This window comes from Aythya fuligula, unplaced genomic scaffold, assembly GCF_009819795.1.
Source record: "Aythya fuligula isolate bAytFul2 unplaced genomic scaffold, bAytFul2.pri scaffold_31_arrow_ctg1_4, whole genome shotgun sequence".
In the NCBI taxonomy this organism is placed as follows: Eukaryota; Metazoa; Chordata; class Aves; order Anseriformes; family Anatidae; genus Aythya; species Aythya fuligula.
Window position 1 is genome coordinate 21,864 of NW_022473982.1, and position 16,976 is coordinate 38,839.

The 16,976-nt window shown below is 47.3% G+C and overlaps 1 protein-coding gene across 1 annotated transcript; it reads left to right on the forward strand.

Annotated features, from left to right (window-relative positions):
* The first annotated feature begins 3,840 nt into the window (after positions 1-3,840).
* On the forward strand, positions 3,841-13,135 carry WDYHV1 (WDYHV motif containing 1). The gene is made up of 6 exons (XM_032207164.1): positions 3,841-3,992; positions 4,180-4,279; positions 5,039-5,089; positions 6,302-6,450; positions 6,798-6,922; positions 12,839-13,135. The coding sequence occupies exons 1-6, from the start codon at positions 3,916-3,918 to the stop codon at positions 12,970-12,972; spliced, it is 636 nt and encodes a 211-aa protein (XP_032063055.1). The 5' UTR covers positions 3,841-3,915; the 3' UTR covers positions 12,973-13,135.
* Positions 13,136-16,976: the final 3,841 nt, after the last annotated feature.

The following is a 16,976-nucleotide window of genomic DNA, read 5'->3' on the forward strand; positions in this document are numbered from 1 at the left end:
AAGGTACTGGTATGCCATCAGCATGCTCATAGGCCTCTGCTGATTTTAGCCAGAGGTTTATCAGGCCACAACTCACTGCACATGCTTTCTCTCTTGCTTTTCAATCTACAGATCGAACAGAGATTGAACATACAGAAATACAGTACCTTGAAAAGCATCTTCTGTTGACATTTCCCCTCAGTATCGCCATACTTTCTTCAAAGCTGGAGACTGAACACCGCAGGATGCTTTTTCTCATTGATCTTAAACGGTGTCCGTTGAAACATTCAATACTGGTAGAAGAATAATCCTAGGGAAAGAAGGAAATAAGAATATATTTATGCAAACCACGTAGATTCAGATAAAGAAATTCTGCCTCACGCAAGTTTAATTAACCCTCCTGACTTGGTAGTGGGGCAACTAATGGCAGGCAGACACTTAAACGCTGCTGTGCTCAGGAAAAACCTGGGAAAAAAAAAAAAAAAAAAAAAAAAGCTTTCAAAACTAAAGCTTCCCTCTCCCCACCGTTTTCTTGTGGATAACTTAAGCTTAATATCCTTGGCAAAAAGATATTGCAGCAAAACCTTTCACATAAACTTAGTGTTTCGTGAAAAACAACAACAACAAAAAACTTTAAATTCAATTGGAATTTTTTTCAATAAATTCAATTGGAATTTAAATTCAAAACTTTAAATTCAATTGAATTTAAATTAAAAAAACTAAACTAATTAATTTAAATTAAAAAAAATTAAATTCAATTGACTGTTCAGAGGAACAGTCAAGCTTGACATCATGCATCCTAGAACTAAAATCTAGTTCGAGTTTTTCTCCCGTCTCTAGACCTTGCTAAAGATACTTATTAGGAGCTCTGTCAAAAAAAAAGTATAAGGCTTGTTATATCAAAGCTTCGAACCCTTCTTACTGCCCTTGACCTTCTTCACATTGCTGCTCCTACAAGGGTGAGTACTATCATTTTTAGTACGGGAGGGAAGCTGTGATATCCTTGAGTGGGGTGTCATTCTGTTTACAAAATGAAGTTCCAGTAAGAGTACATTAAATGAAATTTCACTCAAAAGTCAGAAAATAGACAAGATTCTTCTGCTTCCCGGCACCAACTTTACTAAGAGCTTAGTTAGTGTTTGTTCAAGGTAACAGCAAAGGCATGAAGAAGTTAGAGGAGGGCACTGGTAAGGGCACGTGGGAGAAAGCTTTTCTTCCTCCTGTTCTCTGTGCTGATAGAAAGGGGCCTCACGAGATGCTTGCCCTAGCACAAGGCATCTGAATTGAATCTGAATTGAATCCAGGCATCTGAAACAACTCTTGACGACATTTTTTATTCCCCAGACCCAGCAGAGATGAAACAAGACCTAAAGCTTGATGAAACCAGCCTGGTCTGCCACAGTGATGTTTAATGTTTTTCCTCTGGGAGGCTTAAGAAAGAAAAGAGTGGAATAACTCAGGAGACCTCTGTACACATAGTTATGCATTTATTTGATGACTTCTCTGCAACAAGCACAGTGCCGTGTACTCATGTTATTCTTTATCAGCTCTTCTTTTATCTTCACCTTGTCTCAAACAAGGGCACAGCCAGGAACAATGGACCAGGAACCCTGATCATCCTCTGGCTCCTATGAAAGCATCCCAAGTCAGTGAGACAGCAGACACTGAGAAGCACTACGTTACCTGCAGCAGGCTGCCAGCAGGGCAGAACTGGCTCATATCAGTCATACAAGGCTGAAAAAACGCACTCAAGAAGTGAAATTCAGCAGAAGCAAGTGGCTAAACCAGAGCAAGGAAACTGCAGGAAGGAATTTTGTAGTAGTTTGAAAGTTATTTTCCTCCTACTACGGGAAGTGATCAACAATTGCTTCTAAGAAGTTAGCTGTTGGGTGTCTCTAAGGAAGCAAGCAGATGCTCAAGTGCCAGCCAAACAGCCAACAAGTGTGTTTAGGCTACGAGCTCTGGTGTCAAGTCCCTATGCAGATGACTCAGGAAGGCTCAGCAGAGAAAAGGGCCACTTCCCACATTCCCCAAACAAAAAGGGAACTCTGGAGCACACAGGTGTCAAGTACAGGTCACAACAAAACGACCTTGTTCGGCCTGAGGAATCACAGCGGGGTTGTAAAGCTGCAGACAAACAGTCTCCAGAGGGACAGCCGCCGCTTACGGTCTGCCACAGGACTCCTTGGGACTGGAAACTTGGGAGAAGACGAAGCCATCAGACTCCAGTTTACCTGAGACTTTCTGCTGCATGCTCCTTAATCTAGATGGATGAAATACGCCGAATAACTGAAGGTAAATGGCTTGCTGGTATCGGGGAAACTGCAAAAGCTGCTATTGCCAAGTCTTTGCGCACCAGAAAGTTAGGGAAGAGACATTAGGACGTGAACAAGCAGCTAGGAGCAGGATCGCCATCTCTGTCATCTAGGGCACTTCTACATGTCTCTGCTATTTGAATGCTCCAGCAAAGGCTGGCGGTCCTACAAATGAAACAGGAGTGACTCTGCCTCAAAGCATGGGAAAGTTCTGCAAAGAGGTGAAAAAACACAAAGAAAGAAACCAAACCAAACACACCTTACAACCTGTTTCATGAGAAGGATTCTGCTTTCGCTTCAGTGAAAACTTTACATTTAACTTCCTCATTCCTGGTCCCACAACGAAGGCGGGCCGGCTGCTTGCCCTGCCTAACTGCACAGCCTTCCCTCACGTGCCACGGGCAGCTCAAGTCCTTGCAGGCTTTGACAACCGCTTCTCGTGCACACTGCAACAGCAAAGTGGAGATATTGAAGCAGCCTCCAGCGCCTGCTTGCAAAGAGATGACACCCCAAGGGCTGCTTCCTGCTTAGTTCAGTAGACTTGAAATGAGAAGGGGGAAGAGAAAAAAACAAAACAAAACCCCAGCCTGAACCCAAACAGCCGAGAACGCTGAGCTCGGCGGCACGGAGAGCTGAAAGCATCGCTCGGAGGCAGGGCTCGCCCTGAGAGCTGTGAGGGGGTTGGAGGTGGTTCTGCTCTGCCTTTGGGAAGAGCAGAGCTTGAGCTCTAGATAGCTGTGTGTACAGCAGCCAATTCCTTCAGGTGATGCTGAGCGGGGATGGGAGCAGCAAGACGGAGCTGGAAATGGTGTGGATGAAATACCAGACACACAAATCGTCCCTAAGAGCAAATTAGGGTTTTCCCTAACACCATCAACCCCTTAAGGGAAGTCGTAACCACGTTACACCCCCTAACTAACGGTTTTTTTTTTTTTTACTTCAGCACTAATTAACCCTGATTTTTAGCCTTGCTCTCCGAGCCCCCTCAGCACGCCCCCCGCGTGCACCTGCCCGCGGGACCGCCTGAGGGGGGGGGGGGGAGAGCTGGTGAACGAAACCCCCCCAAGCTCCCCGCCCGGGCTCGCTCGGAGGGAACCCCGCGGGAACTCACGGCCGGGGCTGCTCTCTGCCTGCTCGTCCTCCTGCCGCCGGGCTGCAGCGAGAGGAACTCGGAGCTCGAGTCCATGGCGGCCAGGGACTGCGGGCGGCTGCCGGCGCTGCGCCTCAGCACCCCCATGGCGGCGCGGCGCCCACTGAGGAGGCTCCACGGCCCGCTGCGGATCCCTCCGCCTCACACGGAGCCCTCCATCTCCCTCCTCCCCCCTTTCTTCCTCCCCTTTCTTCCCTCCTCGCCGCGGCTCCCTCTCCCCGCCCTCACTGAGAGCCGGCCCTCGCCCGCTCTTTTTATTTTTTTATTTTTTGGAAGTATTTTTTAAATCTTTCCCGGCGGAGGGTTACACGCGGAGGTGGCAGAACCGTTTGAGCCTTTTGGCGGGCGGGAAGCGGCGCGTGCCGCCCCTTCAGGAGAGCGCCGCCTCCTCACGGGCTCCTCGCCCGCCCTCAGGCGGCTCCCTCAGGAGCCCGGCCCCGTTCTCCAGCACGAGAAATCTCCCCCCGGAGCATGGCGGAGCTGGATGAGGACCGGTACCGGCCGGCGGTGCCTCCCCGAGCCGCCTGCGCTTACACCGGCTGCTACTGGTAAGGGAGGCGCCTCAAAATGGCGGTCGGCGCCTGACTGGAAGCTGGCGGCGCGCTGAGGGGGGGAGTTGAAAGCGGAGCTAAAAACCCCGCAGGGAAACCTTCCCGGCCCGGTTTGGGTTGCTGGAAGTGAAGGTGAAAAGGGGATTGAAAAGAAAACGGTGCCGTCGACGGGTGTGTTTTGCAGTGAGGAAAACGTGTGGAAGCTGTGCGACTACATCAGGAGTCGGGGGGAACGCCCTGTGGAGGAGTTCTACGCGGTTTTCATCTCCAACGAGAGGAGGATGGTGAGTGGGTGAGTTGTGCGCTCCGTGGGGGTGGTAAACCACAGGCGGGGGGAGGTGGGAGGCCCTTTAACTACCCCAGGCCTTTTAACTACAGCCTGGGGTAGGTGAGACTTGGCCCCAGGCCCCCCTGCAGCAGCTCAGAGGCGTGCAGGCAGCGCCACCTGGGAGCGTGAAGAATTTCATTTGTTTCTGGCTTCCAGACCCCACGCAGTATTTGCTCAAGACATGAAGGCAACACCAGAACCTGAGAAACAGTAAAAGGAAACAGCTCGAACTGCTGCGCCAGAAGAGAGCCCTGCTCTCTCCTCTAGAAGCCCCAAGGATAAGGATACCCTCAGGGGAACAAAAGGTTCATGGCGTTCTGTCCAAGCTTAAAAGAAGTTGCCGTAAAACAACAGATTAATCTTAGTTAAAGGTTAAAGGTTGGGCTAGCTGATCTTAAAGGTCTCTTCCAACCTGAATGTTTCTATGAATGTCCTTACCTGACACGCTTGGATTGTGGGAAGAAGGAATCACGGTGCCCCTAAGGGCTGTGGGATGATTTTTCCCTGTCATCCATCAAGTTAGGGGGAATATTACATTATATGGTCCAGAATAGCGTCCAGTTTAATGTTTCTGAAAGATAAAAACTGGAGCAAGCTTTCTGACAGCAGTACTGATACAAGCTGATGAAATGCAGAGTTTAGCAAAGAACTTTCCCAACCCGAAACTAATCTCTGAAAGTCAGGAGTGGTTTATGCCAAATTGTTTAACTTTCAGATCCCGCTCTGGAAACAGAAGTCAGGGCATGGAGATGAGCCTGTTGTCTGGGTAAGGCCCTCTGTTCTTTCTTTGTCAGTATTTAAGTGCATGCCTCTGCAGCTGAGGTCTGCAGGATCAGATGTGGGCAGTGTTAGATACCTCTGCTGGAATGAATTTAGGTTTATGTCCCCCCTGAGCATCAGGAAACACTCTCACTGTGCCAGAGGTCCCTTCTGACCTCAGCCGTCCTGTAGTTCTGTATTAGTATTTATTCTTCTTCTACAGCAGCCTAAATGCAGCCCTCCTTTTACTGTTCACAGGAAAATAGCAGTGAGATGGCCCATAAAACCGCCAGGTGACAAAGCTTAGTTAGCATTGGTAAGAGTGCACAACAGTTCTGTGAAAATTACTGTCTGGTTTTGTTGGGGCCCGCCAGCTTTGTAGGATGTTAAATAGATGTCTTGTAACAAGCTGATAGGTGAAAATATCCATATAGGTCTGACATGGGATGGAAAAACGTGAGCAATACATGTCTTCAGGTGCCAGCATGTATGGAAGCTCTTCCAGAGTTTTTGGCGTGTCGTTTAATTTAATGTAGTTCAGTAGTTGCCACTACAGAATTCCTTTTAAAGATGTGTAGTTATGGTTATACTGTACGGGAGGGAAAAAATCAATTTTGCGTGGCAATTTGTTTCAGAAATTCTGTTTAAAAAAAAAAAAAAATCTGTGAATTTCTGAAATTCTGTCATTACAGAATCACTTTCTGGATAATTATCAGTGTGTTTATATTGTAAAAAAGGCTTGGTTTAAAAAGAGGTCCAAGTGTTATCGGGATGATCTGAGAAGGAATAGGAGTTAACAACAACTATCTTCAATTTACTTTTTGGAAAACTGCAATGAATGTAAGTAACTAACACTGAAAATAGTAACTGGAGTTTCTCCAACCCCCTGCCATACCCGTGTTTCCTACATGTTAAGGAATCAAAGATGTGGTATGAGGACTAGTGTACTCTTCAGGTTAGCTGCCCAGGCTGATATCAAAGAAGGCTACAAGTAATGGGGAGAATAGCAAGGCTTACCAAAAGGCACAAGGGCTGAGGCAGGCATTAGGAAACCTCTCTCCTGGTGCTGGAACATCACAGGCCCGATACCCAAGCATCAGAAAGCAGTCTCTAAAGAAGAGAAGCTGTAGCCTCAGCTTCCAGGAGGCTTTTTTTCTACTCCCTGTGCCGGTTTCTGGTTAACAACTGTTTAACTCCTGACAATTACCATTCTTCCCAGGACTACCACGTTATCCTACTTCATGTTTCCAGTGGGGAGCAGAACTTCATTTATGATCTTGACACAGTGCTGCCATTCCCCTGTCCTTTTGACATGTACAGCACAGAGGCCTTTAGGCTGGATGACAGCCTTCATCCTGAATTTCACAGGTGAGGACAAAAAAAAAAAAAGATGAAGAGCATGAATTTTATTTCATGAAGTTCAAGTTGATGTTGTCTCTGTGGATATATACTGATAGAAGTCTTCTGTTATACTCCAAGAAACTAAATGCACTGCATTATTTTTCTAAAGCTCTTTAATTGTTGTTGTTTAATCATCAAAAGCCTTTCCTTGCTGATGTTTATTCTTAACAGCCCAGCAGCTTAGCCCAGTGTTTCTGAGTGGAGTATTTAACTAAGCTAAGGCTCCCTGGGAGGAAGAAAGGGCTCTTCTCCAGAGTGGCTAATGCAGCGTTATGTACATATATCTCTTGATACAATTTTGCATTGTTGTTTAGGAAAATCCGGATGATACGAGCAGATCTGTACCTGGAGACGTTTGCTTCGGACAGATCTCACATGAAAGATGCAGATGGGAAATGGCAGAAACCTCCTCCCTCGTACCCCTGCATTGAAACAGCAGGTGAGCTGGCAGGACTCCTTTTTCCTTTTAACAGAGTTGAATGATTCAGTCAGGTGGGTGCAAAAAATAAATGTGCTTTTGGACATGTGCTTTGGAAACGTATCCAGCCAGCGCAGTGTGTGGGGACAAAATGGGGCTCTGCAGTGCTTGCCTTTTCCGAACATGTAAAGTGTAGCATGCTTGCTGGCAGCTGCCACTGCTGTTATCAAACACGAACTGCTGGTCTTCAGAAACTGTGCAGAGAATAAGAGGTATGAAATGTTGCAATGGGGAGGTGAAACAGAGGCCAAGCAACCTGCCTAGGGTTGGAAAGGGAATTTTTAACACAGTGATTACCCCACTTTTTTTATCACACGGCATTTCAGCTTACTCGAACCATGTGTTTGCCAAGCTGGCTAATGTTTGCCGTGTGTTTGTTCTCTCCTTTTCTTCCCAGATGGAGAGAAGTGTGGTGAAGTTTTGTTTTGGTGGAGTTTGTTGATGCTGTGCACGTTTGGTTTTGCTGCTTTTTTAATAATACAATGCTACCATATATTTCTGTTAGAGAAGGTGTGGTCAAAGGAACATGTCTTGTGTCTAGAGCCAAGTTTATTGTGGTTTGAAGCTGCAGGCAAGTTAATTCACAGTGTTCGTGTTGCTTTCTAAGAAAGTTTGGCGTTTCACTTGGGTATAAATGAGTTATGAGTGGGGGTGGGAGCACAGGTACAGCCTTGTGAAGCATTTTTAGAAATTCCAGGCTATGAAACACCTGTCTCAGCCAGCCTCCAGGTCATCCTTGGGATGTTGGTAGGTAGCTAAAGATGCAGAGACTTTGATTGCTCCCGTACTTCATTCCTTAGCTTGTACCTTGCCAGGCTGGGAGGAGCATCCCCAAGTCATCCAGTCCAGACCCTGCTCAAAGCCGGTGCAGTTAGACTGAGGGGCTTTAAGACTCTGTCTGGTCTAGCCTGGAACAACTCCAGGGACGGACATTGCACCACCCCTCTGGGCACAGTGTTCCAATATTTGATCCCAGGCATGAATTAAATACAATTCCAGTATGCAACCAGAGTTTCCTTTGTTCCCACTCGAGTGCTTCGCTTCTTGTCGTGTTGCCAGCCACCTGGAAGGCTCTGAGTGCACCTCTGGTGATGTGCTCTTGTCTGGGCAGTCACCTGGGTGTTGCAGGGGACGGTGACTGCTTACCCTGCGCCCACCCAAGGTGGAGGATCGCTGACTGGGTAGCTCTGGGATTGGGGTCAGAACAGGAGGAGACTCTGTCAGGTCTAGGACATCTCGTTCACACTGCCTTTCGCTCAGTGCAAGTTTCTCAGGCTTTGGTTTTGTTTTTCCTTTCCTCACCTGAGACACCTCGTAATGGTGTGTGCTTCAATGTATGCACAGTCTTATCAGGCATAAAGCACCTGATTTCAAACTTGATAGGAAGCTGGGTGGCTGACCTTTGGTTAGCATAAAAGAGCATGGGACATTGATGTTTATCCACGCCAAATGCCTTTATGGATAACTGCTTCCTCCTCACTTAGAGTACTCTCTTTTCCATGCTAATTTGTGTTTGTGGAAGATTAAATTGCTCGCTGCTGGTGTTAGAGGTGACTGTAATTTAACAGCTGGTGGAACTGATCACGTATATGGCTTTAGTGCCAATTTATTTGTGAGATCAGAGCATTACATTACTCCTTGAGGTTATATTGCTGTCATTTAGAGAAGCCAGAGTCATAAGCTTTTGAGAAGATGACTACAAAAGCTTATCAGTTACAAGGACTTATATTACATCTATTTGCTCTGTCTTTGATGCTAAACAAATGCTTGAAGACTGAAAAAATAGCATAAATACATATTTTTTTTTTAATGTATATGAGCATTGTGCTGTTAAAAAGAAATGAGTTTGTGAACTTAGGGTATTTAAAGAAAATCAGTGCTCTGGTGCTGCTGCGTCTTAAAGGATGTTAGTTACACTCAACACACCCTGCTTCTCTTATCCAGTGGGGTTTTAAAGCTTTTAGTAAACTTAAAAAGGTGGGAGGTTTTGTTCTTGATACTGAAATATTGCCTCTTCAGGACAGAGCAGATGCTGAGCCCAAATAGAGCACTTTGAGCAAGGAAATTCTGTAGCATTTAAGTAAAATGTAGGCCAAATAGGGTAATGTAAATACCCACTGTGGTGCTGGGACAAGACACTGGGACCAGTGATGCCTTGTTATGAAGTTTACCAGGAAGTGTTAAAGGACTGTGAAATTCCTGTTGGAATTCAACCAATAAACTATCAGGAACCAGTGAAGCATTTTTTTTTTTCCTAATACTAACTCAAAAGGAATAATTCTTGTGTTGGAATAAGTCTTGTGTTGGCAGTGCTCTGGCCTCTGTTCCTCTGCTGTGGGTGCTCATCCTGCTTTTTTAAATAAAACTAAACAAGATCTGTTTTGAGGTGGGGATTCACCATTCTGGAGCTGGCTAGCCCAGCCTGGGGTTTTCTTTTAAGTCTTCCTCCTACAAATGAATGAGGTTTGATTCTGCATGGTTTAAGTCCCGATGAGATCAGCCCTCCTTGCTGCAAGCCTGTGTAAAATCCAGCTTGCACCCTGCAGTTGCTCAGGTCTTACTGCTTCGATACAACTGGTAGCACCAGCTCCTAATGCTGAAAAGCCTCACTTTGATTTTCACTTCTCCCCAGGTGTTTGGCAGCACACAGGTAGAATGGATGTGTAAAGGCTTTTTGTTCTTTTTATTACTACTGAAATCCCTAGAAGCCACGAATTCTGGGGGTTTATTTCTGAAGAATGCAGGTAGGGCAGCTGAGGAACTGTGTGGGTGCCGTGTGTGATGTGTTTCTGTAACAGGCAGCTGCGAGACAGGGCAGGCAGGTGGCTGCAGTTCCCTTCTGTACCTTCTCCACAAGGTAATGGCAGGATCCTAGCGGAAGGAAAGAAGGACTGATACAGATCTAAGCAGCTCATGCGTGCTATAACCTGATTCCCATTTGAAAATAAAACTGTTGTGAGAAACATCTCAAATAATTTTCTTCAGACAGGATCTTCTGTGAAGTTATTTTATCTGCAAGTGCAATGGCATGCGGCCTGTCAATCAGGAGCGCATTTCAGTAAACAAACCATAACCTTTTATTCCCTATTACCCGATGCCTGATCACCTCCCGTTTCCTCATTGAATCCTCTCTGGATTTATTCTTCATTCCCCCTCAGCCACTAGATGCCCTAAATATTTGACTTCTCTTTTTCTACAAATTTTAATTTATTTTCCAATCCTTTCAAGCCCTGTTTTCCCAGAAATTCGAATAGCTTGTTAGTGCCTTCCTTCACAGCTGTTTTCTCCTGTCCTAACAATAAAAGATCATCCACATATTGTAACAGCAACACCCCCTTTGGAGGTTGGAATTACTCCAAAAACTCCTGTTGGCAGATGCCACAGGTATCGTGGCTGTTAGGCTGTGCACTGTCAGATGGCATTTTTGTTTTGTCCCTGCTCAGGGCAAAAGTGTCAGACTTGATCAAAAAAGAAATGAATACGTGCAAGGATCTCGGAATGCACCAGGTAGGTCTCACGGACTGTAAACAAAGTGAGTTTGGGCAAAGAGGAAGCCTTAGCTCTGTGGGTGCCCAAATGCAGACTAGTGTAACACCTACAGCATCAGAGGAGGACTGTGAGCGTGTTGTAAATCTTAAAAATAAACAGCAGATTTTTTATTGTTATTTTTTGCCACTTTTTATCTGCTTCAGAAAAAGGCTTTTGTGGTGGTCTGTGTTTTTGTGGAGCTATTGCCTAAAGCTGTAAGGTCTCACATAAGTGCACAGCCTTCAGATGTGGCACGTGAATAACAAGGATGACAAAGGGGGGACTTCTGTCTCCTGAACCGAAGGAGATGGGAGAGCACTTGTGTTTTCCTACAGGCAGTTACGTGGCTCTCATACTGCTTTAGTGCCACCTACTGACTGGTCTTTAGACCATCTGCTCTTCACGGGACGGTGAAGCTTGTTTCTTCTTCTTGCTTGCCTGTTACAACAGGTTTTGCTCTCATTAAACTCCTGATGCACTGTGTTATGCCCTGCCACCACCCTCCCAAATGTCAGAGACTGTTTCCCTTCCTACAGACAGTGTGACAGCAGCTCCCAAGTTGCTAACAGCAGCTGCTTTGGTTGTGACTGCTGGAACAATCCCCCTTGGGCTTCTTCACCATTCGCAGAACATTTTAATTAAATTATTCTTCTGCTATGCTCAGTGCACATAAAGCAGGGACTTGTTTATCTTTCAGATCTTAAACTACATGAGTAATCACATTAATTGTAAAATAAAAGCATCTGAGAGGAAAAGACAAGCTGGGGATTGGAAAACAAGCTTACCAGGCTACCTGCATGCTGGAACTGTTATCCTCTGCTGGTTGTTCTGGAGTTTGAACAGCAAATTGCTGGGTTTGTGCTATTTTAAATCCCCATGTAGTCGAGTAGAAAGTGACCTTGTGCTGGCACTTGTGGCAGCAGTGGGACTGTGGTTGAGAGAGTTTTTAATGTTCAGTACCCAAAGGGGCTGACAAGGAAAAGGTCAAGTTAGGGGCCAGACCTTGCAGGTGCTGAGAGCTGGGGCTCAGAAAATCCCAAAGCTGTGCTGCGGTGTAGATATGGTGCAAACAAGAGGGCTGCAGGGGCTGCGTGTTGGCTGGGACTGCTGGGTATGGGATTCCCAAACGTTGTCTTCCCTTCCTCGCTTACACTATCTGTAATGGTGAGCCTGATTACACAGGCTTTTTGCAGCTGGAGCAAATTCCATTTCTAATCCATTCGTTAGAGCCCACTCTGGTTTGCTTCTTAATCCTTAAATGTGCACAGGAATCACCCATGTTAAATAAATAGAGCAGAAAAGCTGTAGCACTAACCCCATGGGCTCCCCCACTCTGTTTTGTAAACTCAATCTCTTCATTTTCCTTTAATGTCTATTAAAAAGGATTATTTGCACAGGTTGTCAGTGAGAACATAACAACAACAAACCCAGGGGTGGTGGTTGTCAGAGCTGAAGTCAAAAATGTCTGATCAGTGTGGTGCTGAGTCAGCAGCTTGCACCAGCAAAAAAAGACAGCTTGCTGTAGAAAAAAGACACAGGAGGTGCCTCAACCCCAAACCACAGAGCAGCACGTTCCGCTGAGCAGTCTGGGATCCACAACCAAAGCAGAATGGTTTCTGCCTCTCCTGCAGGGAGAAGTCAGGAGTCAAAAAATAAAAAGCGTTTGTGCCCTCTTAGCCTGAGCCTCCCTCTAGGCTCCAGGCTGGGCTGTGTCAGAGCTTTCTTCCTGCCTTGCGGGGCTGGGCCAGCGTGCAGCAAAGACAAAAGTTTGGGGCTGGAAGGAAAGAAAGCACGAAGGTAAGCAGCCTGGGGAGTAACAAGCTCTGGGTGTGCCAAGAGGCTTCTGAAAGGCAGCAGGCAGCTCCTTGCTCGGGCTGCTGCTGTGACCCGTCCGTTGTCGCTAAAGAAGCTGCCTTGAGCAGCTGGGTGTGTGTGAGGGCAGGGACTGAGGCACCTGCTGCTCTGCAGCTCTACGTTCCGGTTGTTGGCTGCACTCCGGTTCTCTGATGCTCCTCAACTCTTCCGCATTGCTGTTGCAGGGAAAAATAAAATCTTTTCTCATGCTCACTGTTCCTTAGGACTAATGAGACTTGCTGATCAGGTAACGGGATTACAGCCATGGGCAGAGGGCAGCTTCAGGACTTATGCCACACTGCAGGCGCTGGAAATAGAGGTTCTGGTGGCTCTGTACGGTCTGCAGAGCTGATGGACTGCTGCTCAGCAAGCGTGCTGTGAGCTGCTCTGAGTTATACTTTGAAACGTTTTTTCTTGGGATTTTCATGGTAGCTGTATGTGCTACAGAAGCTGAATCGGGAACTCTGACATTTCACTTCTCTGCTCTTGTTTTAGACTCCAAGATGAACTTGGATGATTTCATCAGTATGAATCCCAAAGTGGGCTGGGGCTCAGTGCTGCCCTTACCGGACTTTGTGCGCCAGTTTGGCAGACAGACTCATCTCAGCTGCTCCGTGAAAGCACAGTGAAGTAAAGAAGCTCTTTCTGCTGCAGGTTGCAGGTGGTTTGATTTGTTTTGCTGCTCTTACATTGTATTTATGAATGGTTTACATTTCTTTATATGGAATAAGCATTTGGGCAAATAGAGTACCCAGGGTACACTGAACTGAATAAAGTCTTTTATTTTTATTACAAAAGAGTGAACTTCTTTTTTTTAATAAATCAGATCAGAGGTTGACATTCCACCGTAAACGTGTTGCTCTGTTGTAAACAGAGGCCATCCTTGCAGCTCCCCCCACTACCAAAACCTCGCCTCGTAAACCCAGCACCTGGGTGTCGCTCAACAGAGCCATTGAGCTGTAGAACATCAGGTTGTCATCCCTCCAGACACGAGTTTGCCCCTTGATTAAACTACTGAGCTACCATCCTGAGCTGGTTCCTGGTGGCTGAAATCCATGGCATGCTCCCTTTAGTGAGGCTCAGATAGGAGAATTTGCCACGTTTGGTCTAATTTCAGGATCAAGGCTGTTAAGGAGAACAGAGACAACCATTATTCAGAATGCAGAAGTTAAAAATCAGCATGAAGAAACGTTCCTTTTTCTCTTTAATCACTCTTTAGCTTGTCCTTTCCCACAGAGAAGTCCTGACTTTCTGTAGTCCATTCCTATTACAGTATTTATGTGCTGAGAGTCCCCGTGTGGTGGCTTTTTGGACTCGGTCACCCTTGAATTAGGCATTGAACAAACAGAAAAAAGTTCCTCACAGTCCCACTCTCTCCTGGCTTCTCTGTGCTGGTGGTCACTGGAAATTCTCCAGTAACCCAACACTTGCTACTGAAAATGTTAGGGCAAGGCCCTGACAGCCTTACATCCACGCTGGGGTCACCCTGTCCCACGGGTCAGTCTTCTCACTTCCACCAAACTATGGATGCAGTGAGCTGGGATGGAACAGAAGACCCATGTCTGTCCTGCCTCTTTCTCCTCTGCTGCTTCCTTTTTGTTAAGAATATCATTTATTCAATTCAACCTCTTTTATGTGCCTGTTTGGGACTTTAGGGGAAAAAAAAAAAGCTCTGTTTTTCTGACACGCATTTTCTCGGTCGGTGCATTTCTGCAGGCCCGTCTTGTGGAAATAAAATTTTTCAGTTGGCCAGCAGAGAGAGCAGTCGGCACACAGCAAGCATGCGGCCAGCTCCCTGCTGGCATGGTGTGCCAGGAGCTGTTACAGCTCAAAACAAATCATCCCACACCGGCGCAGAGGTGATCTGTGTCTCACAGGGTTGGGGCACCGGGTTTCGTGTTGCCCTTGTCAGCCTGAGCCCCTGAGGGCATCGAGGAGCGTGCCAAGGCCTTCAAACTAAGCCTTTGGATCAAACCAGCCTTTGTAATTCCTACTGAAATGGGTGTGTGGCACCTGAGGATGTCAAACTAATCGATATATGGATTTCGGGGGCTAAATTTAGGCACCCGGGAGGCTGCAATCTGATCTGCACCATTAAGTAGAGCGGCTGGGAGGCACCGGGCTGCACTCGTATGAATCAGATTCCAGGATCAGAGCCTGGGTTGGAACATTTTGGCCTGCGGGGCCCTTCCCGGCTCGCCCGCTCGGCGTCATCCAGCCAGGACCTCACGCGTGCTTGAAAACGGTCAGCTCTAGGGTCTGCTTTTCCATTGTTAGGATGAATTGGGCTGAATTTCCCCGTTTTACGGTGCCGTGAGGTTGTTTTCTCCTTTTCCCCTTGCCTTTCCAGCAAACGCGGGTGGTGGGTTGAAGGACACGGCAAGGAGCAGGCAGGAGGTGTGAAAACCCTGCCAAGTCCTTGCCGTAGCCCCCAGCAGCCAAGCACCTGCCTCCACCTCTTAGGGCACTTAGGATTCGCAGGCTCGGGGAATCTCAACATGAAACCCATCTCCACGTCCGCCTGCGGTAATTTCCTGCTCAGAAATTGGAGGGAGCAAACGCCGGTGATTTTCTTCTCCCTCCTGGCTTCCCCCATGCTGGCCCAGCCGAGGTCAAGGTGAATGAGGCATACCCGGGGAGTGAGTGTCTGGAGGCATCCGCACAGCTTTGCTCAGCAGCTGCCTGCGCCCTTGCCCCTGGAGCTCGGCGAAGATCTGAGCGAGGGTTTTTTGTCATCATGGTTTCAGCAGAGAAGCACTCGCTGGAAGGACAGCCTCTCAAAGCGCAGCTGCAGCAGCGGTTCTGGAAAATCTCCCCAGTTTGACCTAAGATAAACAAATATGGCAGCTGAAGCGTCCTCAATGTTTCCTTATTCTTACAGTAGGAAATACCTTGGATGCTGAGGGCAGCTAAAACAAATCTTGCCTACTTATCTAAGGCCTCTGGCAAGTCCCTGAGTTTCTGGGGGAGCTAAGCCGCTTCCCATGCGGGAGGCACACAGAGCTCGGGTTCGTGCCGCCGAAAATCAGCACGCAAAGGACCTGAGCTGTGGACTGGTGCTTGCCAGGCCCGAGGGAGGTGGCATTGCTGGGTGTGATGAGCAGGGTGTTTCCAGCAGGCCAGATTCTTGACATTACATGACTTAAAAGCAGGAAATGCTCATTTGGCTCCCTCCAACCTCATACCTGCCTTCCTATGCAGGGCTATATCTGGAAGCCAAACACTACAATAAGGCAGGAATCATTATATGTTACTTTTTTTTTTTTTGTTTTTTAACCAGCCTACACGGTAAGAATATGGTGGTTAGCTCAGCCTTCCCCTCTTCCAAGTTTGTAATTGTGGTGGCACGCTTCCCACCGCCTCGGCATGGCTGGTCGGGTGGCAGAGCACCAGCTTCACACTCAGAGCCCTCCAGAAAAACCACTCTGCCACGGCTTTTAACGATTTAGCTGTAAAACCTCCCTCCGCTGCCATGGCTTCTGACTTGCAGGGGGGAACAAGGGTTTCCAGCCCGTGTTTATAGCTCCTGTAATCAGTAAGGCTATTTACACTGTACTCATGCACTCATCATAGAGTGCTTTGCTGTATGAAATGGTCGTGGTTATATTTATCCCCGTGCAAAAACAAAGTCATCACAAACTCGGGCAGCAATGTTCGGCGTGTTTTGCCCTTGCTGTGTACTGCTGTTTCTTCAGCAAATGGAGCATCTACCAGCCTGAGCCACGCTCCTAGCACAAAAACCCCAGCCTGCTGTACGTCAGGAACGCCACTGGTGTTTTTCTCTACTTATTTTTTTTTTGTCTCGTGTGAAGTAAACACAACTATTTAGTAAACTTTGCTCAGCTGCTACCTCGGTACGAATACGAGGTGATGCCAGCAAAGTCCACAGGGTTCTATTAGTAGAGCTGAAAGCCGAGTTTGATCCGTTCTGCCAGAAGTACTAAAAATACCTTCTAATATGCTAAGGTATGTGTCTAGCCAGAAGATGTTTTCAGATGCCTTGTTCCAGGGAGCTGCTACACAGTAAACGGAGCCCGAGCAGCTCGGTCCTGAGGTGCAGAGGAAGAAGAGAAGAGGAAGGCCAAGTGCCTCCAGCCTGGCTCTAGACCGGGGTAGCAGCACTGTGTTCCCCCCACGTTGGTCCCAGCAGCAGGGTGGGAAGAGGGGACCTGGAGGGGGTTACAGTGTCCTACCTGCCATATGAACCAGTAGTGTTTTACTGGGAGGAATTAGATGCTTAATCCCTCATTTAGGGCTTTCTCCGTGGCCTCTGCACTGCTTGGCATGGCAGCTGGGAGAAATGGGCTGGGACTGCCTTCCTCCACCAGTGTCCTGCTCCAAGAGACTTTGAGGGTTTACACGTGCTCAGGGAGAGGGACTAAAATGAAGGCCCTCAGAAAACCTGTGTCCTTTTCTGTTCAGATTTCCACCTCCTCTGGAAATCAAATGCTGTTTCTGGTTGCTTTAGACAGTCTGGCAGAGTGTACTTACCTCCAGCAGAATACATTCGTGAAAAAGACAAGTTCGTGATTAATGCAGAAAGATTTCTTCCCCACCACAGTATGAGCCACGTCTTAAAACCTTTCCTTCAAGAAAAGCTGCTGCTGACAAGAAATTACTGACCGCCATTACT